General features: G+C 42.1%; 1 protein-coding gene across 3 annotated transcripts in view; it reads left to right on the top strand.

Moving 5' to 3' along the window:
* The window catches only part of LOC106612254 (glycine receptor, alpha 1), a 143,149-nt gene extending 117,581 nt beyond the window's left edge, over window positions 1-25,568 (top strand). For all 3 annotated transcript variants that reach the window (XM_082956097.1, XM_082956096.1, XM_082956095.1), the window contains 2 exons: window positions 7,709-7,855; window positions 21,097-25,568. In XM_082956097.1, coding sequence (XP_082812223.1) covers window positions 7,709-7,855; window positions 21,097-21,390 — 441 coding nt within the window. In that variant the 3' untranslated portion in view covers window positions 21,391-25,568. The remainder of the gene's footprint in view (window positions 1-7,708; window positions 7,856-21,096) is intronic.
* The last annotated feature ends 1,371 nt before the right edge of the window (window positions 25,569-26,939 follow it).

Here is a 26,939-nt window from a genome sequence, read left to right as displayed (position 1 = left end):
GCTATAATCCACACTGTCTATTGTCCTAGATGAACTACAAACCACACTGTCTATTGTCCTAGATGAGCTATAATCCACACTGTCTATTGTCCTAGATGAACTACAAACCACACTGTCTATTGTCCTAGATGAGCTACAAACCACACTGTCTATTGTCCTAGATGAACTACAAACCACACTGTCTATTGTCCTAGATGAGCTATAAACCACACTGTCTATTGTCCTAGATGAGCTACAAACCACACTGTCTATTGTCCTAGATGAGCTACAAACCACACTGTCTATTGTCCTAGATGAGCTATAATCCACACTGTCTATTGTCCTAGATGAACAACAAACCACACTGTCTATTGTCCTAGATGAACTACAAACCACACTGTCTATTGTCCTAGATGAACTACAAACCACACTGTCTATTGTCCTAGATGAACTACAAACCACAATGTCTATTGTCCTAGATGAACTACAAACCACGCTGTCTATTGTCCTAGATGAACTACAAACCACACTGGCTATTGTCCTAGATGAACTACAAACCACACTGTCTATTGTCCTAGATGAACTACAAACCACACTGTCTATTGCCCTAGATGAACTATAAACCACACTGTCTATTGTCCTAGATGAACTACAAACCACACTGTCTATTGTCCTAGATGAACTACAAACCACACTTTCTATTGTCCTAGATGAACTACAAACCACACTGTCTATTGTCCTAGATGAACAACAAACCACACTGTCTATTGTCCTAGATGAACAACAAACCACACTATCTATTGTCCTAGATGAACTACAAACCACACTGTCTATTGTCCTAGATGAGCTACAAACCACACTGTCTATTGTCCTAGATGAGCTATAAACCACACTGTCTATTGTCCTAGATGAACAACAAACCACACTGTCTATTGTCCTAGATGAGCTACAAACCACACTGTCTATTGTCCTAGATGAACTACAAACCACACTATCTATTGTCCTAGATGAACTACAAACCACACTGTCTATTGTCCTAGATGAGCTATAATCCACACTGTCTATTGTCCTAGATGAACAACAAACCACACTATCTATTGTCCTAGATGAGCTACAAACCACACTGTCTATTGTCCTAGATGAACTACAAACCACACTGTCTATTGTCCTAGATGAGCTACAAACCACACTGTCTATTGTCGTAGATGAGCTACAAACCACACTGTCTATTGTCCTAGATGAACTACAAACCACACTTTCTATTGTCCTAGATGAACTACAAACCACACTGTCTATTGTCCTAGATGAACTACAAACCACACTGTCTATTGTCCTAGATGAACTACAAACCACACTATCTATTGTCCTAGATGAACTACAAACCACACTGTCTATTGTAATAGATGAACTACAAACCACACTGTCTATTGTCCTAGATGAACTACAAACCACACTGTCTATTGTCCTAGATGAACAACAAACCACACTGTCTATTGTCCTAGATGAGCTACAAACCACACTGTCTATTGTCCTAGATGAACTACAAACCACACTGTCTATTGTCCTTGATGAGCTACAAACCACACTGTCTATTGTCCTAGATGAGCTACAAACCACACTGTCTATTGTCCTAGATGAACTACAAACCACACTGTCTATTGTCCTAGATGAACTACAAACCACACTGTCTATAGTCCTAGATGAACTACAAACCACACTGTCTATTGTCCTAGATGAACTACAAACCACACTGTCTATTGTCCTAGTTGAACTACAAACCACACTGTCTATTGTCCTAGATGAACTACAAACCACACTGTCAATTGTCCTAGATGAACTACAAACCACACTGTCTATTGTCCTAGATGATCTACAAACCACACTGTCTATTGTCCTAGATGAACTACAAACCACACTGTCTATTGTCCTAGATGAACTACAAACCACACTGTCTATTTTCCTAGATGAACAACAAACCACACTATCTATTGTCCTAGATGAGCTACAAACCACACTGTCTATTGTCCTAGATGAACTACAAACCACACTGTCTATTGTCCTAGATGAGCTACAAACCACACTGTCTATTGTCGTAGATGAGCTACAAACCACACTGTCTATTGTCCTAGATGAACTACAAACCACACTTTCTATTGTCCTAGATGAACTACAAACCACACTGTCTATTGTCCTAGATGAACTACAAACCACACTGTCTATTGTCCTAGATGAACTACAAACCACACTATCTATTGTCCTAGATGAACTACAAACCACACTGTCTATTGTAATAGATGAACTACAAACCACACTGTCTATTGTCCTAGATGAACTACAAACCACACTGTCTATTGTCCTAGATGAACAACAAACCACACTGTCTATTGTCCTAGATGAGCTACAAACCACACTGTCTATTGTCCTAGATGAACTACAAACCACACTGTCTATTGTCCTTGATGAGCTACAAACCACACTGTCTATTGTCCTAGATGAGCTACAAACCACACTGTCTATTGTCCTAGATGAACTACAAACCACACTGTCTATTGTCCTAGATGAACTACAAACCACACTGTCTATTGTCCTAGATGAACTACAAACCACACTGTCTATTGTCCTAGATGAACTACAAACCACACTGTCTATTGTCCTAGTTGAACTACAAACCACACTGTCTATTGTCCTAGATGAACTACAAACCACACTGTCAATTGTCCTAGATGAACTACAAACCACACTGTCTATTGTCCTAGATGATCTACAAACCACACTGTCTATTGTCCTAGATGAACTACAAACCACACTGTCTATTGTCCTAGATGAACTACAAACCACACTGTCTATTTTCCTAGATGAACAACAAACCACACTGTCTATTGTCCTAGATGAGCTACAAACCACACTGTCTATTGTCCTAGATGAACTACAAACCACACTGTCTATTGTCCTACATGAGCTACAAACCACACTGTCTATTGTCCTAGATGAACTACAAACCACACTGTCTATTGTCCAAGATGAACTACAAACCACACTGTCTATTGTCCTAGATGAACTACAAACCACACTGTCTATTGTCCTAGATGAGCTAAAAACCACACTGTCTATTGTCCTAGATGAGCTATAATCCACACTGTCTATTGTCCTAGATGAACAACAAACCACACTGTCTATTGTCCTAGATGAGCTACAAACCACACTGTCAATTGTCCTAGATGAACTACAAACCACACTGTCTATTGTCCTAGATGAGCTACAAACCACACTGTCTATTGTCCTAGATGAACTACAAACCACACTGTCTATTGTCCTAGATGAACTACAAACCACACTGTCTATTGTCCTAGATGAACTACAAACCACACTGTCTATTGTCCTAGATGAACTACAAACCACACTGTCTATTGTCCTAGATGAACTACAAACCACACTGTCTATTGTCCTAGATGAACTACAAACCACACTGTCTATTGTCCTAGATGAACTACAAACCACACTGTCTATTTTCCTAGATGAACTACAAACCACACTGTCTATTGTCCTAGATGAGCTACAAACCACACTGTCTATTGTCCTAGATGAACTACAAACCACACTGTCTATTGTCCTAGATGAGCTACAAACCACACTGTCTATTGTCCTAGATGAGCTACAAACCACACTGTCTATTGTCCTAGATGAGCTACAAACCACACTGTCTATTGTCCTAGATGAGCTATAAACCACACTGTCTATTGTCCTAGATGAACTACAAACCACACTGTCTATTGTCCTAGATGAGCTACAAACCACACTGTGTATTGTCCTAGATGAGCTACAAACCACACTGTCTATTGTCCTAGATGAGCTACAAACCACATTGTCTATTGTCCTACATGAACTACAAACCACACTGTCTATTGTACTAGATGAACTACAAACCACACTGTCTATTGTCCTAGATGAACTATAAACCACACTGTCTATTGTCCTAGATGAACTACAAACCACACTGTCTATTGTCCTAGATGAACTACAAACCACACTGTCTATTGTCCTAGATGAACTATAAACCACACTGTCTATTGTCCTAGATGAACTACAAACCACACTGTCTATTGTCCTAGATGAACTACAAACCACACTATCTATTGTCCTAGATGAACTACAAACCACACTGTCTATTGTCCTAGATGAGCTATAATCCACACTGTCTATTGTCCTAGATGAACAACAAACCACACTGTCTATTGTCCTAGATGAGCTACAAACCATACTGCCTATTGTCCTAGATGAACTACAAACCACACTGTCTATTGTCCTAGATGAGCTACAAACCACACTGTCTATTGTCCTAGATGAACTACAAACCACACTGTCTATTGTCCTAGATGAACTACAAACCACACTGTCTATTGTCCTAGATGAACTACAAACCACAATGTCTATTGTCCTAGATGAACTACAAACCACGCTGTCTATTGTCCTAGATGAACTACAAACCACACTGGCTATTGTCCTAGTTGAACTACAAACCACACTGTCTATTGTCCTAGATGAACTACAAACCACACTGTCTATTGCCCTAGATGAACTATAAACCACACAGTCTATTGTCCTAGATGAACTACAAACCACACTGTCTATTGTCCTAGATGAACTACAAACCACACTTTCTATTGTCCTAGATGAACTACAAACCACACTGTCTATTGTCCTAGATGAACAACAAACCACACTGTCTATTGTCCTAGATGAACTACAAACCACACTGTCTATTGTCCTAGATGAACTATAAACCACACTGTCTATTGTCCTAGATGAACTACAAACCACACTGTCTATTGTCCTAGATGAACTACAAACCACACTATCTATTGTCCTAGATGAACTACAAACCACACTGTCTATTGTCCTAGATGAGCTATAATCCACACTGTCTATTGTCCTAGATGAACAACAAACCACACTGTCTATTGTCCTAGATGAGCTACAAACCATACTGCCTATTGTCCTAGATGAACTACAAACCACACTGTCTATTGTCCTAGATGAGCTACAAACCACACTGTCTATTGTCCTAGATGAACTACAAACCACACTGTCTATTGTCCTAGATGAACTACAAACCACACTGTCTATTGTCCTAGATGAACTACAAACCACAATGTCTATTGTCCTAGATGAACTACAAACCACGCTGTCTATTGTCCTAGATGAACTACAAACCACACTGGCTATTGTCCTAGATGAACTACAAACCACACTGTCTATTGTCCTAGATGAACTACAAACCACACTGTCTATTGCCCTAGATGAACTATAAACCACACAGTCTATTGTCCTAGATGAACTACAAACCACACTGTCTATTGTCCTAGATGAACTACAAACCACACTTTCTATTGTCCTAGATGAACTACAAACCACACTGTCTATTGTCCTAGATGAACAACAAACCACACTGTCTATTGTCCTAGATGAACAACAAACCACACTATCTATTGTCCTAGATGAACTACAAACCACACTGTCTATTGTCCTAGATGAGCTACAAACCACACTGTCTATTGTCCTAGATGAGCTATAAACCACACTGTCTATTGTCCTAGATGAACAACAAACCACACTGTCTATTGTCCTAGATGAGCTACAAACCACACTGTCTATTGTCCTAGATGAACTACAAACCACACTGTCTATTGTCCTAGATGAGCTACAAACCACACTGTCTATTGTCCTAGATGAACTACAAACCACACTGTCTATTGTCCTAGATGAACTACAAACCACACTGTCTATTGTCCTAGATGAACTATAAACCACACTGTCTATTGTCCTAGATGAACTACAAACCACACTGTCTATTGTCCTAGATGAACTACAAACCACACTGTCTATTGTCCTAGTTGAACTACAAACCACACTGTCTATTGTCCTAGATGAACTACAAACCACACTGTCAATTGTCCTAGATGAACTACAAACCACACTGTCTATTGTCCTAGATGAACTACAAACCACACTGTCTATTGTCCTAGATGAACTACAAACCACAATGTCTATTGTCCTAGATGAGCTACAAACCACGCTGTCTATTGTCCTAGATGAACTACAAACCACACTAGCTGTTGTCCTAGATGAGCTACAAACCACGCTGTCTATTGTCCTAGATGAACTACAAACCACACTAGCTGTTGTCCTAGATGAGCTACAAACCACGCTGTCTATTGTCCTAGATGAACTACAAACCACAATGTCTATTGTCCAAGATGAACTACAAACCACACTGTCTATTGTCCTAGATGAACTACAAACCACACTGTCTATTGTCCTAGATGAGCTATAAACCACACTGTCTATTGTCCTAGATGGTAAAACTAACTCAACATGAGGAAAAAAATGCCTTTTTAAAGATTCAGATTAAAAAGGAAGAGGGACATTGCGTGAGGGACTAGGATTTTATAATTATGTCCTGGAAAAGTATCCTCCCATTTTGCTTGTTGACATTAGGTGATTCATGTTCACTGGAAAATTGAACAAGTGAACCGTGATTTCTATGCAGTTCAGCTGTCACAATAATGATCACACAGCACAGCTGAGCGTAGGTGCACACAGCACAGACTGCTCTCCCTCTTCCACGCCTCACTGACTTGGTGCATTGGTGACAGGGAGGAAAGGAGAGGATAGAGGGCCATTTTGAAAGTCACCCTTTACTGTGTCATTACTCAACAAATAGCCACCACAGAAAAGTGACTTTTTGCTGTCATTATTATCTATCCCCTTGTTGTAGTGCTCTACTTTCAATACAAATAGGTGAAGAAAATGTCCAGCATATAAATACATTTCACCACTTTAAGTGATCTAAGTGCTGTAAAACTAAAAAAACACATCAAAATATCTGATCTGGAGTGGAGAAATAGAAATCCCACAATCCAACAACACCAGAAAACAGTAAAACAGTAGTCTGCCTCTGTCTGTCTCGGGCTGCTGCCTTCTTATCATTTGAACAATGTCTTGTGAACCATGCATTCTGTAATGCCACCTAAGCTGCATTCCAGGGCCACTTGGTCACTGACTTGTCAAATACAGTGAGCTTCAGCTGAACTGACAAGCCAACCCAGTCTAGCTTTAGCCCAATTTCCAGGCCAAAGATGTGGTTTCCATGCCTCACTCTATCTCACTGCCCAGGCAGAGCAGAGTCCTGCCAAGCCAACTGACCATGCAGACCACTGTGTACTGGACAGTTCTCAGAGTTAGAAGATAAATGTTGTCTTTGTAGCAGACATCACAGGATCATTAGATACAGATACATATATAGATGGTACCAAGGTCAGTTTCATTTGAATAGTCTACAGAATCCAGTTAAAAAAGTCACCTTCTGTTGTTGTTGGTGTTGGAGTTGTTGGTGTTATTGTTGTTGTTGTTGTTGTTGTTGTTGGTGTTGGAGTTGTTGGTGTTATTGTTGTTGTTGTTGTTGGTGTTGGAGTTGTTGGTGTTGGAGTTGTTGGTGTTGGTGTTGGAGTTGTTGGTGTTAGTGTTTTTGTTGTTGTTGGTGTTGGTGATGGTGTTGTTGGTGTTGGTGTTGGTGTTGTTGGTGGTGTTGGTGTTGGTGTTGTTGGTGGTGTTGGTGGAGTGGGTGGTGTTGTTGGTGTTGTTGTTGGTGCTGTTGTTTTTCTTGTTTCTATTCTTGTTTTTGTTGTTGTTGTCCTCCTACTTACCACCGTGTCCTCCTGCCCACTCACAGGTGTCGTATGTGAAAGCCATTGACATCTGGATGGCCGTGTGCCTCCTGTTTGTCTTCTCGGCCCTGCTTGAGTACGCTGCTGTGAACTTCATCGCTCGGCAACACAAGGAACTGCTGCGCTTCAGGAGAAGGAGGCGACACATGAAGGTCAATTAACTGCTTTTTAAAATTATTATTAGGATTCACTTTTTATGATCTAATCATCGTCTAGACAAACACTTTTCACAGGAACACTTCCTATCTCCTCCCCCCTCCTCTCAGACCAGAGCCAGGCTCAGTTAAATATTTAGATTTTTGGTTTCTCATATTCTCTACAAGTACACAACAGTTCATATGTAATGCTGGGGGAGTATTGAGAATCCTTAAAGCCCTTAGATTGCATCCCAAATGGCGCCCTAGTCCCTATATAGTGCACTACTTTTAACCAGGGTCTATAGGGCTCTGGTCAAAAGTAGTGCACTATAAAGGGAAGAAGAGCATGCCATTTGGGACACATCCATGGACAAAGCCCAAACAGAAGAATAAGCTACTGTATGTATCAGATTCACAACAATGGAATTATTCCCACATGCCTTAACGTAGTCTGACATAATCTATCGTCTAACAGGCCCAGGAGGACACCAGGTTTTAACTGTTGGGCTTAAAGGCCACTGCATTACAACATTCCCAATGGGTGGTGCCTGTTATCCTCGTATCAAAGTCAGTTAAACAAGTAGCCTGGTCCCAGATCTGTTTTACTCTATATCAAACTCATGTGGTCATTATCATACCTAGTTTGTCATGCACATTGACCAAAGCAGTTGGCAAGACAGCACAAACAGATCTGGGATCAGGCTGTACAACAAGTAGATTGAAATTGAATACCCCATCGCTACACTCTCTCTCAGATTCTTTTTTTGAAACTCCATCGCTGTCGTATATCTGATGGTGTTTGTGATATTGATGTCTTGATGACTGAATATCAAATACAGCTATCAACGTATAACTCATTTAGTAGTATCTATCTACCATAGATCATGTTGCTCCATCTCTTCCTAAAACTCTGATCCAGCTAAGGGACTCTTTCTCTGCGTCACTCATCTAATTTCTCTGAGGTGTAGCTAGATGGAGGAATTCAAATGGTTATTATTCTTAGCATTTAATCAATACATTTTATGTGTCCAGATTAATTGATTAAATCCAAGACCATGTGATTTAATAAGAAGTAAACCTGTCAGCCTTGTGGGGGGAATATAGAAGTCTGAGGAGGTGACAGGTGAGAGCCGCAGGAGGTGGAGGAGGAAGAGGAGGAGGAGGAGAAGGTGGAGGAGGGGGTGGAGGAGGTGGAGGAGGAGGAGGAGGAGGTGGTGGAGGATGAGGAGGTTTAGGAGGAGGAGGAGGTGGTGGAGGATGAGGAGGAGGTGGAGGAGGAGGAGGAGAGGTGGAGGAGGAGGAGGAGGAGGAAGAGGAGGGAAAAGAGAGAAAACACAGAAAACCCTAGAAGGAGTTAGACATAAATATTCCATAAACTCCTTTTCATTCCATGCGCCTTGACCTGGCAGACAGGCAGGCAGGAGGCTACAGCCACATTCTACGTCCAAGGAATGTGAATCCATTCAGTCATTCAAAAGAGAGTAAAAAAAATCAGAAAATAAATCCTCAGTATTATTGTTCTAATCTATAATCCCTGAAAGGAGGGTATGTACTCAGTGAGGGTAGATTAGTCTACTGTTCCCTGGAGCACTAGTCTCTCTCAGGTAAATCGAGAAGCTAGCCACATCCCTAATGGCAACCATAGAGCTCTGGTCAAAAGTAGTGCACTATACAGGGAATAGGGTGCCATAGGGCTCTGGACAAAAGTAGTGCACTATACACAGGGAATAGGGTGCCATAGGGCTCTGGTCAAAAGTAGTGCACTATACAGGGAATAGGGTGCCGTAGCGCTCTGCTCAAAAGTAGTGCACTATACAGGGAATATGGTGCCATTTGGGACGTACGCGCTGAGTACCATATAGTGCTTAGTACTCTAACCTCTACAAGAGATGATAGCTGGTAGTCTGTAAATCCCAATGTTTGGCAGGAATGACCCAGATCTTCATCCAGCCTTTTACACGGTATGAGTTCAGGAAATTCCGGTTGGGTGATGTCAACATGTAGTCTACTGTAGTATGTGAAATACAAGTCATGCATTTTTCTGCTGCGTTTTATAGAAAATGCTAACAGAAAATGCTTGTTTGAGTGGCGTTAGGCCTGTATAGTATTGCAGTTAACAATATTATACAAAATAGGACAAATATAAGCACCCACCAAATTATTATTTAGTATTATTATATAGTATTGCAGTTAATAATATTGTCATATTATGTTAATATCATGACATTGTTTTATGTAATTATTACCAAATATCCCGTGACTAGGCCTTTATGTAGATATATTTTGAAATGTGATTCATTCAGGGCCAGGTCAAAGCCCTCCATTACCTCCTTCGAAAGGCGATCATTCAGCCAGGTCAACCTTCTGAAGGCTGTCATTCAGCCAGTTCAACCTTCTAAAGGCTATCATTCAGCCAGGTCAGCCTTCTAAAGGCTATCATTCAGCCAGTTCAACCTTCTAAAGGCTATCATTCAGCCATTACCTCCTTCTAAAGGCTATCATTCAGCCAGTTCAACATTCTAAAGGCTATCATTCAGCCATTACCTCCTTCTAAAAGCTATCATTCAGCCAGTTCAGCCTTCTAAAGACTATCATTCAGCCAGTTCAGCCTTCTAAAGGCTATCATTCAGCCAGTTCAGCCTTCTAAAGGCTATCATTCAGCCAGTTCAGCCTTCTAAAGGTTATCATTCAGCCAGTCCAACCTTCTAAAGGCTATCATTCAGCCATTACCTCCTTCTAAAGGCTATCATTCAGCCAGTTCAACCTTCTAAAGGCTATCATTCAGCCATTACCTCCTTCTAAAGGCTGTCATTCAGCCAGTTCAACCTTCTAAAGGCTATCATTCAGCCAGTTCAGCCTTCTAAAGGCTATCATTCAACCAGTTCAACCTTCTAAAGGCTATCATTCAGCCAGTTCATCCTTCTAAAGGCTATCATTCAGCCAGTTCAGCCTTCTAACGGCTATCATTCAGCCAGTTCAACCTTCTAAAGGCTATCATTCAACCAGTTCAACCTTCTAAAGGCTATCATTCAGCCAGTTCATCCTTCTAAAGGCTATCATTCAGCCAGTTCAGCCTTCTAAAGGCTATCATTCAGCCAGTTCAACCTTCAAAAGGCTATCATCCAGCCAGTTCAACCTTCTAAATGCTATCATCCAGCCAGTTCAACCTTCTAAAGGCTATCATTCAGCCATTACCTCCTTCTAAAGGCTATCATTCAGCCAGTTCAACCTTCTAAAGGCTATCATTCAGCCAGTTCAACCTTCTAAAGTTCAGCCTACTTCAGCCAGTTCATCCCAGAGGACTGCTCCTCTCTGCAGTGTGGAAGGAGGAACCTGTCACTTCTAGCCTCGGCACAATAAAACAACCTCTCTGGTTCTGGCCGGGGCTGAGGATGGGGATGCATAGTGCGCTCACACACACACACACACACACACACACACACACACACACACACACACACACACACACTGCTCCAGGCCCAATCTTCAACAGCCGCAGTGGAAATCGTGTTGTGTCTCTGTTGGTGTTTAATTGATCGATGATTGTCACTGATAACCTAGAGAGTTCCCATCAGCTACTATCTGACCTGGTTGAAAACAGACGGTCGTTGATTAGAAAGACAATGAGGGGGAAATCTACAACCGAACACAGCAGCCTTTCCTGTGTGTGTGTGTGTGTGTGTGTGTGTGTGTGTGTGTGTGTGTGTGTGTGTGTGTGTGTGTGTGTGTGTGTGTGTGTGTGTGTGTGTGTGTGTGTGTGTGTGTGTGTGTGTGTGCTTGCGTGTGTGTGTACATCTGTGTGAAGGTCACAGATTGAGGTCTCCCCCTTCTGGACAGATGGTGTAACTGCAGAAGGCAGATCAATAGTGATAGGTAGACCATTTTGTCCTTGAAGGATAGACTGACTGTCCCGCAGCGGCCCACTCGACTTGACACACACACACACACACACACACACACACACACACACGACAAGCTCCTCTCAAGACTGAAAGAAAGAGAGAAAGGCCTTAGGAATTAGCAAAGATTATGAAAGAACAGCAGCCTGCCAATATTGTCCACTAGCATTGAAACAAAAATAATATCAAACTGCATATAAATTTGACAAGCTCCTCTCAAGACTAAGAAAGGCCTTGGGAATTAACATGATTATATTGACTTGATTAAAACTTGTCCCAACTGCAGAATACAGGATATCAATGGTGTCTCCTTTAAGCATTGTATAAAGAATGGAATTAAACCAATTGCAGAATCAATAACAATAATTGATTTAAGTAGCCATACCAACCACAATATACCGTAATTTCCGGACTATAAGCTGCAATTTTTTTCCCAAGGTTTGAACCTCGCGGCTTAAACAATGATGCGGCTAATATATGGATTTTTCCCGCTTAAAATTTTTTTTTCTCCTAAAAAACACATTCTGTGACGTACTCTGTTTTTTGGCGGCATGAAGCTTTCATTAGACCAATGAAATTGCCGAACGGGTTAAGGTCAAACAACTTTTTTGTTTACTGTTTAGATTAAATCGAGCACTCTCAAACTTCCATTAATTCTGATTACGGTAGTGTAACGGCTGTCGTGAGAGGAAAGAGGAGACCAAGGTGCAGCGGAGGATGTGTTCATCATGAGACTTTTAATAGACCGAATTGAACACTAATAACAAAACACGAAAAGAAACGACAGCCAACAGTTCTGTCAGGAACTACACTAAACAGAAAACAATCCCCCACAAAACCCAAAGGAAAAACAGGCTCCTTATGTGTGACTTCCAATCAGCAACAATGAACTTCAGCTGTGCCTGATTGGGAGCCACACGCGGCCCAAAACAAAGAAATACAAAAACATAGAAAAATTAACATAGAATGCCCACCCAATGTAACACCCTGGAGAACAAAAAGAAGAACAAAAAAACCCTCTCTATGGCCAGGGCATTACAGTACCCCCCCCCCCCCCCCCCCCGGGGTGCGGACTCCGGCCGCAAAACCTGACACTGAAGGGGAGGGTCCGGGTGGGCCTTCTTACGGCGGCGGCTCAGGTGCGGGACGTGGTCTCTGCTCCACCCTCGGCGTCGCCCTCTTAGGTGGCGCACCTGGCCGCGCCGAAGGTCTGGTGGGCGACCCTGACTGCGCCCGGCTGGCGGGCGGTGATAGCTGCGCCCGGCTGGTGGGCGGCGATGGCTGCGCCCGGCAGGCGGGCGACCCTGGTTGCACCTGGCTGGCGGGCGGTGATGGTTGCGCCCGGCTGGCGGGCGACCCTGGTTGCGCCCGGCTGGCGGGCGGTGATGACTGCACCCGGCTGGCGGGCAGCGATGGCTGCGCCCGGCTGGCGGGCGACCCTGGTTGCGCCTGGCTGGCGGGCGTCCCTGGCGGCTCCGGCGGCACTGACCCAGGATTCACCAGGCTGAGGGGACATGTAAGAGGCCTGGCCCTAGGCACAGGCACAGGACTCACCGGGCTGGCGGGCGGCTCTGACTGCTCCGGACAGGCGGGTGGCTCTGACTGCTCCGGACAGGCGGGCGGCTCTGGCGGCTCCGGACAGGCGGGTGGCTCTGGCTGTTCCGGACAGGCGGGCGGCTCTGGCGGGCGGCTCTGGCGGCTCCGGACAGGCGGGCGGCTCTGGCGGCTCCGGACAGGCGGGTGGCTCTGGCTGTTCCGGACAGGCGGGCGGCTCTGGCGGCTCCGGACAGGCGGGCGGCTCTGGCGGCTCCGGACAGGCGGGCGGCTCTGGCGGCTCCGGACAGGCGGGCGGCTCTGGCGGCTCCGGACAGGCGGGCGGCTCTGGCGGCTCCGGACAGGCGGGCGGCTCTGGCGGCTCCTGACTGGCGGGCGGCTCTGGCGGCTCCTGACTGGCGGGCGGCTCTGGCGGCTCCGGACTGGCGGGCAGCTCTGGCGGCTCTGGACTGGCGAGACCCACTGGAGGCCTAGTCCTAGGAGGCGGCACAGGACAGACCAGGATGGGGAGACCCACTGGAGGCCTGGTCCGAGGAGGAAGCACAGGCTTAACCAGGATGGGGAGACCCACTGGAGGCCTAGTCCTGGGAGGTGGCACAGGACGGACCAGGATGGGGAGACCCACTGGAGGCCTAGTCCTGGGAGGTGGCACAGGACAGACCAGGCTGGAGAGATCCACTGGAGGCCTGGTCCGAGGAGGAGGCACAGGATAAACCGGGCTGTGGGGGAGCACTGGAGTTCTAGACTTTATGCTCTTTACCCATACTCCAGGCTGAATGCCCACTTTGGCCCGGCACGGGCGGAGAGCAGGCATTGGGCGAACTGGACCCTCCCAGCGCCCTGGAGACACAGTGCGCAGAGCCGGTTGCAGGATACCCTGGCCCGAAAAGGCGCACTGGAGACCAGACGTGCTGAGCTGGCACAACCCGTCCTGGCTCGATGCCTGCCCTCGCATGGCACTTGCGGGGGGCTGGTATGTAGCGCACCGGGCTTTGAACGCGTACTGGGGACACCGTGCACTCCACAGCATAACACGGTGCCTTACCAGTACCACGCTGCTTCCGGTAAGCACGGGGAGTTGGCTCAGGTCTACCGCCTGACTCCGCCAATCTCCCCGTGTGCCCCCCCCCCCAATTTTTTTATTGGGGCTGCCTCCCGTGTCCGTCGCTCTCCCTCGGCAGGTTGTTGCAGTGGTCAAATAATTGATCCCATGTCCAGTCAATCCTGGACTCCAACACCTCCAGCGACCAGGATGCCATGACTTCCCGAGCGCGCTGCTTCCTATAGTCCTCCTTGTGCTGCTCCTTCCTCCGCTGCCTGGTCCGTTTCTGGTGGGGGATTCTGTAACGGCTGTCGTGAGAGGAAAGAGGTGACCAAGGTGCAGCGGAGGATGTGTTCATCATGAGACTTTTAATAGACCGAATTGAACACTAATAACAAAACACGAAAAGAAACGACAGCCAACAGTTCTGTCAGGAACTACACTAAACAGAAAACAATCCCCACAAAACCCAAAGGAAAAACAGGCTCCTTATGTGTGACTCCCAATCAGCAACAATGAACTTCAGCTGTGCCTGATTGGGAGCCACACACGGCCCAAAACAAAGAAATACAAAAACATAGAAAAATTAACATAGAACGCCCACCCAATGTAACACCCTGCCCTAACCAAAATAAAGAACAAAAAACCCCTCTCTATGGCCAGGGCGTTACAGGTAGTCATTTTGTCACCCTCATCATGGCAAAGACACGGAGAAATGCATATTATTTTTGTTACAAGCCGTGTTTTGTTAAAGCCTATTTATTTTTGTTACAAGCCGTGTTTCGTTAAAGCCTGTGTAAAGTTCATTTGTTTCAATGTACCGGTAGGCACCTGCGGCTTATAGACATGTGCGGCTTACTTATGTTCAAAATAATATTTTTTTTTAAATTCAGTGCGTGCGGCTTATATTCAGGTGCGCTCAATAGTCCGGAAATTACGGTAGACAGCCATATAGCCTATGCATTAAAGATGCCCTTCAGGATCTGAAGCACAACAAATGAATTCCTAACCTACAGGAGAAATTGGATTCGTAAAATAGTTTACAAACTGCAAAGTAACATATCATATGAAATGGATGACGTAGTACACAATCTGATGATGTAGCACACAAAATACGGGGACCACCTTTAGCTCGTTAGCACCACTTTCAAAACTGCTGTCTGAAATTATACAAAAGTTTGAGAGTGCATCTTTAATTCATGCCTTCCATTCTGTCATGTACTGTACTCCACATCAGAGTTTTCTCAAGAAGTCTGTGGCACATTTGTGATGCTAGTCAGCCAATGCCCCCAGGCCAGGAAGTCACTAAAAGCAACAACAAAAAAACTAAACTCTAGTCTAAAATATTAGGGTCCGGAAACAACTAAGCTGAGTGCATGGTAGCTACTTTCTGTCAGCTGTCTTCTGTTTTCTCCATCCACTCTGCGCTGGTAGTCCAAACTGAGATATATTAATAACTAGGTGACATGATGTAACCCCTAGACTGTAGATACACTGCTCCACTGGCTAACGATGACAGGGCCTTATTAGGACCAGACTTCCTGATTGATCCAGGATAATCAGCTCATTAGGCCTGATTAGCTACTGTTCAAGGGGAATCATTCCCACAGGATTGTCTCAGGGATGTGTGTATGTGTTCTGAGGTTGTACTACCATGTCTGAGAACAACGGGCGATAAGAGTCTGGATTAGCTAGGTAAATAAGTGGAGCTACTCTCTGCCAGTGTCTGCAGTACAAAACAGGGCAAAATTATGTGTACTCATTGTTTCTTTGCAAAGTACAACATTATACATACAACAAAAACAAAGTTATTGAACTTATGTACGATATGTTCACAGTAGGCTATATATTGAACAATATATTGAACTCTATATTGAACTATTTATTGAACTCTATATTGAACTATATATTGAACTCTATATTGAACTATATAATGAACTCTATATTGAACTCTATATTGAACTATATATTGAACTATATATTGAACTACATATTGAACTAAAAATTGAACTCTATATTGAACTCTATATTGAACTCTATATTGAACTGTATATTGAACTATATATTGAACTCTATATTGAACTATATATTGAACTATATATTGAACTATATATTGAACTATATATTGAACTCTATATTGAACTCTATATTGAACTCTATATTGAACTATATATTGCGTATTATAAAGGTGTTCTAATGTTAGTCCTATATGTGTAATTAAGATCAACTGTTCACCCTTATATGGAGAGAGAGAGAGAGAGAGAGAGAAAGAGAGCGAGAGCAAGAGAGAGAAACAGCGAAAGAGAGAGAGCAAGAGAGTGAAAGAGAGAGAGAGAGAGGGAGAGAACAAGAGGGAGAGAACGAGAGAGAGAAAGAGTGAGAGTGAAAGAGAGAGCCAGAGAGTGAAAGAGAGAGACAGAGAGAGACGGAGAGAGCAAGAGAGAGAGCAAGAGAGAGAAAGAGAGAGAGAAAGAAAGAGCGAGAGAGAGAGAGTGAGAGTGAAAGAGAGAGCCAGAGAGTGAAAGAGAGAGACAGAGAGAGAGGGCGAGAGAAAGAGAGAGCGAGAGAGAGAGAGAAAGAGAGCGTGAAAGAGAGAGAGAGAGGGAGAGAGCGAGAGAGCGAGAGAGGAAGAAACAGATCATGATGTGTTTAATCATTCCAGGTCAATGGCTTCTTGAAGGAAGGAGGGGCTTTAACAAAGACTAACCCAGAGTCTTTATGCAACCATCTACTCTGAATGGGAACAGGAAACCAACACGTCATTAGTTAAAACAATTAAAAAATAAAACCTTTGGGGCTGGTTTCCTGGACACAGATTAAGCCTAGTTCTGGACAAAAAAAAACCCTGTTCAAAGAAGAACCGGGTATTTATTTTATTTTACTTTATGTCCGGGAAACCAGCCCTTAACATTACTAGTACCTAAACATTCTTCTCAGATTACCTGATCCTTTAGTACTGAAGGATTAACTATCCTCAAAGTAAAAGCTTGATGGCACGAAAATCCGACTGGGAAAGTGTCATGTATTGGCATTGCTTTGGGAAATCATCAAATGAACGGCAAGACACCAACTCCTGGAAGGGGATGTTGATGATAGTTAGTCGTGACACTCCCCAAAACGACTTTATGCAAATCAGCATTTTTATTTTCCAAGGCGTCATGACACCGCGACCGATGCAAAGGCAACTGTTCAGAGAAAAGATAAAATGGAACCTCCAACTAGTTGGCTTTACTGTTCCCTTTAATCTCAGCTATTAATCACACACTAAGAGATGTAAAAGCATCAATCATGAGCAAATAGCATGATGGATGGAGGAGTCAAGTGGTCCTTCTCTCTCTGTCTCAGTAGACACCAACCAACCAACTGGTCACCTCTCTCTCTCTCTCCCTCTCTCTCTGAACTTGCAAATGCAGAAGGAGGAGAAGGAGTGAGGGAGGGAGGAGGAGAGAGGAGGAGAGAGGAGGAGAGAGGAGGAGAGAGGAGAAGAGAGGAGGAGGGAGGAGGAGAGAGGAGAAGAGAGGAGGAGGGAGGAGGAGAGAGGAGGAGAGAGGAGGAGTGAGCCTGATACTCCTTTCATCCCAGGCCATACATTGTCTCCCTCACCACCACAAACCCAAAGGGCATAGCTCCCCATTCATCTCTCATTATTTATCTCCCCTTCACAATAAGAGTCTCTGCCCAGTTTACTGGATTAATGGTAGAATGTTGAATTGGGGAGCCGGGTAATGAATCAGACAGCCTGGTCCGGTGCGGCCGGGCAATGTGAAAATATCTGCATCCCAAATGGCATCCTATTCCCTACATAGTGCGCTACTTTTGACCATAGGTAGTGTACTATGTAGGGAGTAGGATACCGTTTTGGGACGTAGACAATGACGCAGGGAGGACGCCATCCTCCACAGCCCCACCCCTCCCTTTCACGGCTCCACGTCACGTCCCCCAGCCAGCACATTAATCATACGGCAGGAGGAATGAGGCAGAGCATCTGTATTACTTACAAATGGTGGACCAGTGTCGCTGAAGGACAAGGAAAGGCACAACGTAGCCAGCATTAGACTTTCAGTCGCTGTTATAGGAAAAGACTGGAGCGAAGGAGACGATACAAAATGGGGGAGAAAGGAGTGTGTGTGTGTGTGTGTTTGTGTTGTGTGTGTTTGAGTTGTGTTGTGTGTGTTTGTGTTGTGTTTGTGTGCGTGTGTGTGTGTGTGTGTTCCTCTATTCAGCCCAACACACATTAGCAGGTATAAAGACAAGGACAGAAGGAGGATATGGTGTCTAAAAATGGAACCTAGAAAACTAAGGGTTGTATTTTAGCACTGCCTGTTCGCCTATCCATTTGAATTTGCAGTGGAGGTGTTGAATGATTACATTTACATTTTTCAAAACCAAGCAAAGACAGATAAGGGAGCCTGATTGTTTGTTTGTGTGTGATGAGGTATTGTGGAGGCAGGGATTGTGTTAGCCAGCTACCTGTAATGAAATCGCAGTCAATAGGAAAATTCAATTTATGTACACTACCGGTCAAAAGTTTTGACCAAGGTCCTTTGCCTTGATGACAGCTTTGCACACTGTTGGCATTCTCTCAACCAGCTTCACCTGGAATGCTTTTTCAACAGTCTTGAAGGAGTTCCCACATATGCTGAGCACTTGTTGGCTGCGTTTTTTCTTTGCTCTGTGGTCCGACTCATCCCAAACATCTCAATTTGGTTGAGGTCTGGTGATTGTGGAGGCCAGGTCATCTGATGCAGTACTCCATCACTCTCCTTCTTGGTAAAATAGCCCTTACACAGCCTGGAGGTGTGTTGGGTAATTGTCCTGTTGAAAAACACATGATAGTCCCACTAAGCCCAAACCAGATGGGATGACGTATCGCTGCAGAATGCTGTGGTAGCCATACTGGTTAAGTGTGCCTTTAATTCTAAATAAATCACAGACAGTGTCACCAGCAAAGCACCCCTACATCATCACACCTCCTCCTCCATGCTTTATGGTGGGAAATACACATGCGTAGATCATACGTTCACCCACACCTCGTCTCACAAAGACACGGCGGTTGGAACCAAAATTCTCCAATTTGGACTCTAGACCAAAGGACAGATTTCCACCAGTCTAATGTCCATTGCTCATGTTTCTTGGCCCAAGCAAGTCTCTTCTTCTTATTGGTGTCCTTTAGTAGTGGTTTCTTTGCAGCAATTCGACCATGAAGACCTGATTCACACAGTCTCCTCTGAACAGTTGATGTTGAGATGTGTCTGTTACTTGAACTCTGTGAAGCATTTTTTGGCCTGCAATTTCTGAGGCTGGTAACTAATTAATTTATCCTCTGCAGCAGAGGTAACTCTGGGTCTTCCTTTCCTGTCACGGTCCTCATGAGAGCCAGTTTCATCATAGCGCTTGATGGTTTTTGCGACGGCACTTGAAGGAGCTTTTAAAGTTCTTGAAATGTTCCGTATTGATATTGACTGACCTTCATGTCTTAAAGTAATGATAGACTGACGTTTCTCTTTGCTTATTTGAGCTGTTCTTGTCATAATATGGTCTATCTTCTGTATACAACCCCTACCTTGTCACAACACAACTGATTGGCTCAAACACATTAAGAAGGAAAGAAATTCCACAAATTAACTTTGAACAAGGCACACCTGTTAATTGAAATGCATTCCAAGAGTGTGCAAAGCTGTCATCATGGCAAAGGGTGGCTATTTGAAGAATCTCAAATATAAAATATATTTTGATTTTGTTTAAGACTTTTTCGGTTACTACATGATTCCATATGTGTAATTTCATAGTTTTGATGTCTTCACTATTATTCTACAATGTAGAAAATAGTAAAAAAGAAAGAAAAACCCTTGAATGAGTAGGTGTTCTTTTGACCGGTAGGTTACGTACTTATGATATCGAGATAACATGTCCTTTATAACGTGCTAACCTTGCCTCATAACTTTGAGTGATGACATAGCTAAACTGTGAATTATCCACTCATGCAATCCATATTCATCACAATGCATATGAATGGTTAATGAGATAGTATGCTGTGAATCATGTTGGACTTTGACATTTAATGCTCAACATGATATGCCTCATTATGTTCATTAATATGTCTCTGCTTTACTTAAAGGCCCACTGTGATTTTCTCAGCCATTTTATGTGTTTTCAAATTACGAAGTCTGTTAAGAGCCTTTTCCTTGAAGGTCCACTATGATTTAATTATGTTAAGAGCCCTTTCCTTGAAGGCCCACTATGATTTAAGTCTGTTAAGAGCCTTTTTATTGAAGGTCCACTATGATTTAATTCTGTTAAGAGCCCTTTCCTTGAAGGTCCACTATGATTTAATTCTGTTAAGAGCCCTTTCCTTGAAGGTCCACTATGATTTAATTCTGTTAAGAGCCCTTTCCTTGAAGGTCCACTATGATTTAAGTCTGTTAAGAGCCCTTTCCTTGAAGGCCCACTATGATTTAATTCTGTTAAGAGCCCTTTCCTTGAAGGCCCACTATGATTTAATTCTGTTAAGAGCCCTTTCCTTGAAGTTCCACTATGATTTAATTCTGTTAAGAGCCCTTTCCTTGAAGGCCCACTATGATTTAAGTCTGTTAAGAGCCCTTTCCTTGAAGGCCCAATATGATTTTCAAAGTCATATGTTATTACAACTTAAGGGGTGGGCCTTTAAGAGATACTGTATACAAAGAGAGAGCAGGCATGGATATCAAATGTGTAATGGATTTTTTGATTCCTAACAGAATGAATATTGGGCTGTGTTACAGGAAGATGAGGGTGGTGAGGGCCGGTTCAGCTTCACTGCCTATGGCATGGGCCCAGCCTGCCTGCAGGCCAAAGATGGCATGGCCATCAAAGGGAACAACAACAACGCACCGACCGCCACTGCCGGCCCTCAGGAGAAAACGGTGGAAGAGATGCGCAAGCTCTTCATCGGCCGCGCGAAGAGGATCGACACGGTCTCTCGCGTGGCTTTCCCGCTGGTCTTCCTCATTTTTAATATTTTCTACTGGCTCGTATACAAGATCATCCGAAGCACGGATGTACACCAGATGACGTAAGCAAGGGAAGAGAGAGAGTTCAATACCACGCCATCCTGCTCCCAACCCCAATACTCCTCGCTCTTCACTTGCTCACTTGCTTTTGGTGGCTATCGCCTTGGCAAAGGTCATTTATCAATATTTGTTATTTTATTTTCTTTCCCTCCCTCTTTTCTCCCTAATAATCCGGACCAGTGCAATAGCAATGCAGTAAAATGCATGATATCTGAATGTGGCAATATATTTACAAAACGATAAAGAAGTAAATATTACGACTTTTACCGATACATCCAAGAACTTTGGAATTTATGATAACTGGGAATTTAAAAAGAAAGAGCGAGAGATTCTCTTCTAAGAAGTGTTCGTTTTTTTTCGCAACTCGAAGAAGACAAATACTGCATTATAAAGAAGAAGAATTTGGTGAAACATACAGCACTGTAATATATTAATATATCTATTATACATTTAAAAACTGTTATTTCTTCGAAAGGCAGGCGTCTGGATGGAACACGAGGGATGGATTTTAAAGGATTCTAAGATGATTTAGTGCTTCCATGAATAAAGTGATGCAAGGATCATATGTCCTATATATCTCAATTAGCTTCAATGTGTGTTGCAAGCACTTGTCAACGCTCCCTGAGCCCTCAACAGAAACTGAGATGTGGTTGATGCTTCTATCAACTATATGAAGGAAACTTGATGAGTGGGGGGGGGTCAAAATAATATTCTATTGTTTCTAACCGCTGTGGTCAACGTGTTCCTCTATCTGTCCTTAACTTTATTTCTTAATTGCATATCGTTTTTTAATGAACGTACCCAGTATACATCATGTTGCTGTAATCAGCTCAAGCTCTTCTTGGGAACTCTAACGTCTAATTCTAAAGGGACATTTGCCATCATTCACATATCGTCATTGTTGCATTCCTTTATTTATTTATTCATGTGTTATTTTAAGGATTTGGTACTTCAATCAAAATATGATTAATTAAAAGTAAATCTACAGTGAAAAAGCAATTTCAAAAATCCTGAATCTTCCTACTCATTTCATTGAAGCTATACTGTTAACATTTGTTTAGTTCTTTTCATAGCTTATTGCTTATTGCCCAGGTACAGTAAGATACCCGGCAGGCGATGGAAGAAAAATGTAGTGAGTTAAGATTTAACAAGAAAACACCTACTGTACCTTAACAATTATTACCATTGATACATTTACACACATTAATAATGTAGCTAAAAAAACATGTGTTATTATAATCATTTACAAAATATGTCTAAAGATATTCACTCAAAATCATGGAAAAAAGTTTGCTACTTTAACAGCAATGATTAACACAATGTTCTCATTGGTGTACCATCCAGTACATGTTATAGTTCACACTACTACAGGATTCCGTGTAACTGATTCATTTATTCAACTAGTCAGAGGCTTGATTTAAGATACTGAAATCCATTACTTCTCACCAAGCTTTTCTATGCAATAATTAATATATGCAATTATTTTTTTATTAGCTTTAACATTTACAAAACATTATCATGAATCTGTTTGAACTTGTGTGACATCAAGGCTTTTAATCTCAGACATCACAAATCACAGTGCTCCTATTTCCAATGGTGGACATACATACATACATACATACATACGTACATACGTACATACGTACATACGTACATACGTACGTACGTACACACACAAGGCCTTCATATCTACATCCCCAAGCATAATGTAAACTTTTCACCCTCCTCCTAGGCCCATCATTCTAAACTCATTCACATTCAACTACAAGCAGGCCAAGCTACAGTGGCTTTTCATATTGCATATTTAAGACATTTTGCTCTCTGTAGGCCCACCTCTGGTACATTGTTTAGCTAGCCTAAAGTGCTAAAGTCACCAAGCCCCAGAAATAAAAACTACACTACTGCTACCACAGGAAATATGGCCTGCGAGACATTGTCATGGATGGGAGACTCGGACACAGTGGAAATAAACACTTGTCGAGTGAGTTTTTTACATTTAAATTCATTGCCAAATGTTATTTTCCTCTACTTGGTTTTTATTCCAAACCAAATAAGTATTTTGTTAACCTACGATCATTGCCTTCCTGGTTCGGTTTTGAATATGATGACATAAGGGGAAAGATGCCAGAACACCTTTGCAAAAGATATTATGCACTGGTTCAGGATATTATTTTGGTTTTATTGTCGTAACTTAAATTGATTCAGTTCTTTCCATTGACTTTCCAGTGTGTGGATAAAGTGCTTCCATTTATTTTTGTGGTAATATGATGCTATTCAATTAACAATATAATATATTTTGATATGAAACTTTTTCAGCTTCTTCATCCCTGTTTTTTTTTCTTCTTGAAAAGTGTAATCCGTTACTTTAACAGGTCATAGATTTCAGCATGTGTTAATGATAGTTTGAGGTGGTTTGATGTTTAAGGCTTGATGGACTTGCACAATATTTAACATTTCGGTCAACTATTTCTTAAAATATATATTATCTTCCGGTAATTCATATTACCTTCAAGGCAGTATTTGTCAAAAACATATTGGTGTGTTTTCAACAGACACGGTCGATGGGTAAATTGATTTGAAGGGCTATGTTTTTCTATTAGTATTATTTTTATCCCAGCAAATTAACTTTCAACATGTATAATGTTATGCTTTACCCAAAACTGCATTTATAAAAGTGAATTGCTAAAAGGGAGTTAAAACGTATTGGCCATGTAAAACATCAGCACAGTAATCAATATGTTTTGAAAGTGACAAAACATTTGATAGTTATTTGTAGGCCACAATATTTCAGCACAGATTTTGACCATGAATCTTTCCTCAGTTTTGACTTCCTCAGACAAAACTATCCATTAAATAAAATGTTATCCAGTGTTGAATATGCAACAAACTAGCAACTAATCATATCATATACCTCCAATCAACCACCATGATATTCACTTATCCATTCAATAGTCATGGATTGAACTCTGCCCTGACCATGTGAACGATCACTGCACTTGGGAAAATGCTATATGGATTTATTGTAACCAATTGCTTATTAAGGTGCATTATTACTAGTGACCTGTCCAGGGCGTGTACTTGTACATCAAGCTGCCTCATGCTACAGAAACAGGAGATAGGCTCCAGGGTTGGGGTCAATTCCAATTTAAATTGAATTTTAATTCAATTGAGGCTTGTCCTGGAATTTGAATTGAATACATGGGAAATGAATAGGAAGAAGGAATTGAATTGGAATTGAATTTCTGGAATTTACCCTGACCCTGATAGGCTCCTGCCCTACGGGACAAGGGGCAGGGGCTCGGACAAGGCTTACTTTGTTTATTATGTTATTCCAGATGGAAATGACACTTACTGCTCTGAATAGACAACTTCAACAAGGTCTAACGTATTCTAGAACACTGACACATTCTAGAACAAGAATTGTATGTTTAACTTAATTGCTCAGCAGATCAATGTTCAAAGTATGGAAGTGGTTAGAATGTCCAGTGATGGGGAAACCTCCATTGGACAGCTGGACTTCCTACCCTTCATATCAACCTGACCTATCATAATGTCAAATATTATTGACAATGAAGGAAGTTCATATAATATTTGGCATATAGGACAGTGCAATATGAACATTTTAAAAGTATGAAATTCAACTAGCATGTTATGATTTGTTAGTAATTGCTGATAACAACAGCTGTTTGATTCTGTTTATTGTATTTTTTATATATCAGATGCCCTGGTTATGGTGACGCACTCACCAACCAGTGATAGAGATGGACAGAAATAACCAGTCATGAACTGAACTGTACACAAAAATTGAAACTTTTTTATTTAGGTATTTTTATTATTTTTTAGCACAAGTTGGAATGGCCTTAATTTTGTTTTACTTGCTTAAATATTGTGTATTGGCACAAAGTGCACATCTTAATTTGCTAATTACAGTTATCATAATAATCCAAGAGTGCACTTCAGAAGAAGGAAAAAAGTTCAGCAAATCCTTTTTATTTTTCATTAAAATGTGAAAACACTGAATATTTTGCATGAATATAATTACAATGGCAGATATTTTTGGCTTGTACAAAAATGTGAGCAATTTGAAGAAAAAAGGAATGTACAATTTCTGCTGTAAATGTATATAACTAAATATTTATTGAAATATGTCATTATAAGTAATTCTAATTACAATTAAAGGTTTTCTGAACAAAAATGTTTCCCTTTTTTTATTGTCAAGAGTTGGATAGTCAGAGTTAAACTATTACTTCCTGTTACCCAGGTCAAAGATCTGTTATCCAGGTCAAGGATCTGTTACCCAGGTGAAAGATCTGTTATCCAGCTCAAGGATCTGTTACCCAGGTCAAAGATCTGTTACCCAGGTCAAAGATCTGTTACCCAGGTGAAAGATCTGTTATCCAGCTCAAGGATCTGTTACCCAGGTCAAAGATCTGTTATCCAGGTCGAAGATCTGTTACCCAGCTCAAAGATCTGTTACCCAGGTCAAAGATCTGTTACCTAGGTCAAAGATCTGTTATCCAGGTCAAGGATCTGTTACCCAGGTCAAAGATCTGTTATCCAGGTCAAGGATCTGTTACCCAGGTCAAAGATCTGTTTCCAAATCAAATTAAATCAAATTTTATTGGACTAATATACACAAATCTAAGTAAAGGAATGGAATAAGAATATATACATATGGATGAATTTTTTTTTCCCAGATCAAAAATCTGTTTCCCAGATCAATGATCTGTGTATAATCATACCAATTAAATCACGTCTGTAGGTTGTTGTAATCATTCTATTGCTAACTAGCAAAAAGCCCTTGAGGGGAAAAATATTTCTCTCTTAGAAAATTAAATTCAAATTGAAATTGTAAGTATTATCCTTTTGTAAGGTCATATTCCTAAGATTCAGTGGCCTAAAGGTAAATTCACACACTACGGAGACGGAAGGTACGGAGCGTAGTGCAGTGTTGCATTGTCACAAATGATACGGCTCCTTGTAATACACTCTGGCGTTCGACTTACTTTTTTATTTTACCCGAAAATTGAGACTCCCGGTATCATTCCTTCCGCAGCCGTGGGGGCATTGTTGTCGCTTGGTTCCTTGGATCTGATCTATAGGCTACATAAGCTATTCATCAATGCAGCCTATTTTTCATTGATAAAGAAATATAATCTCAGCGACTGTTGAAACAGTAAACCGAATAACAAGAATCCACCCAAAAAGGTATTTTATTTGGGGTTAGCTGACAACGTCATGAAAATGATGCACACGCTTCAATGGGGAAGAAGTCTGTGTGTTGTTGTGATTCTGAATGGCCAGAGCAACAATGACAAGAAGTTGAGAGAATTTCTTCACTCTGTGCTGCTGACGACTATTTTGGTCCGTTCATATAGGAGTAATAAAGGCCCATTTTTTTTTATTATGATGTATCAGGGGTTGTTGCAGCACCGTCAGCACCTCTAGTTCCTGTGGCTATGCTGTCTATAGTGATTCCAGGCTATTGTGAAACGGTAGAACCTGCTGTATCCAACTAGCTAGCCATGTACTCTTTTCTCTGTGACCAAAACATG

This window comes from Salmo salar, chromosome 09, assembly GCF_965601325.2.
Source record: "Salmo salar chromosome 09, fSalSal1, whole genome shotgun sequence".
Lineage (NCBI taxonomy): Eukaryota > Metazoa > Chordata > Actinopteri > Salmoniformes > Salmonidae > Salmo > Salmo salar.
The sequence above is the reverse complement of the archived record's forward strand: the minus strand, read 5'-3'. Positions and strand labels throughout refer to the sequence as shown.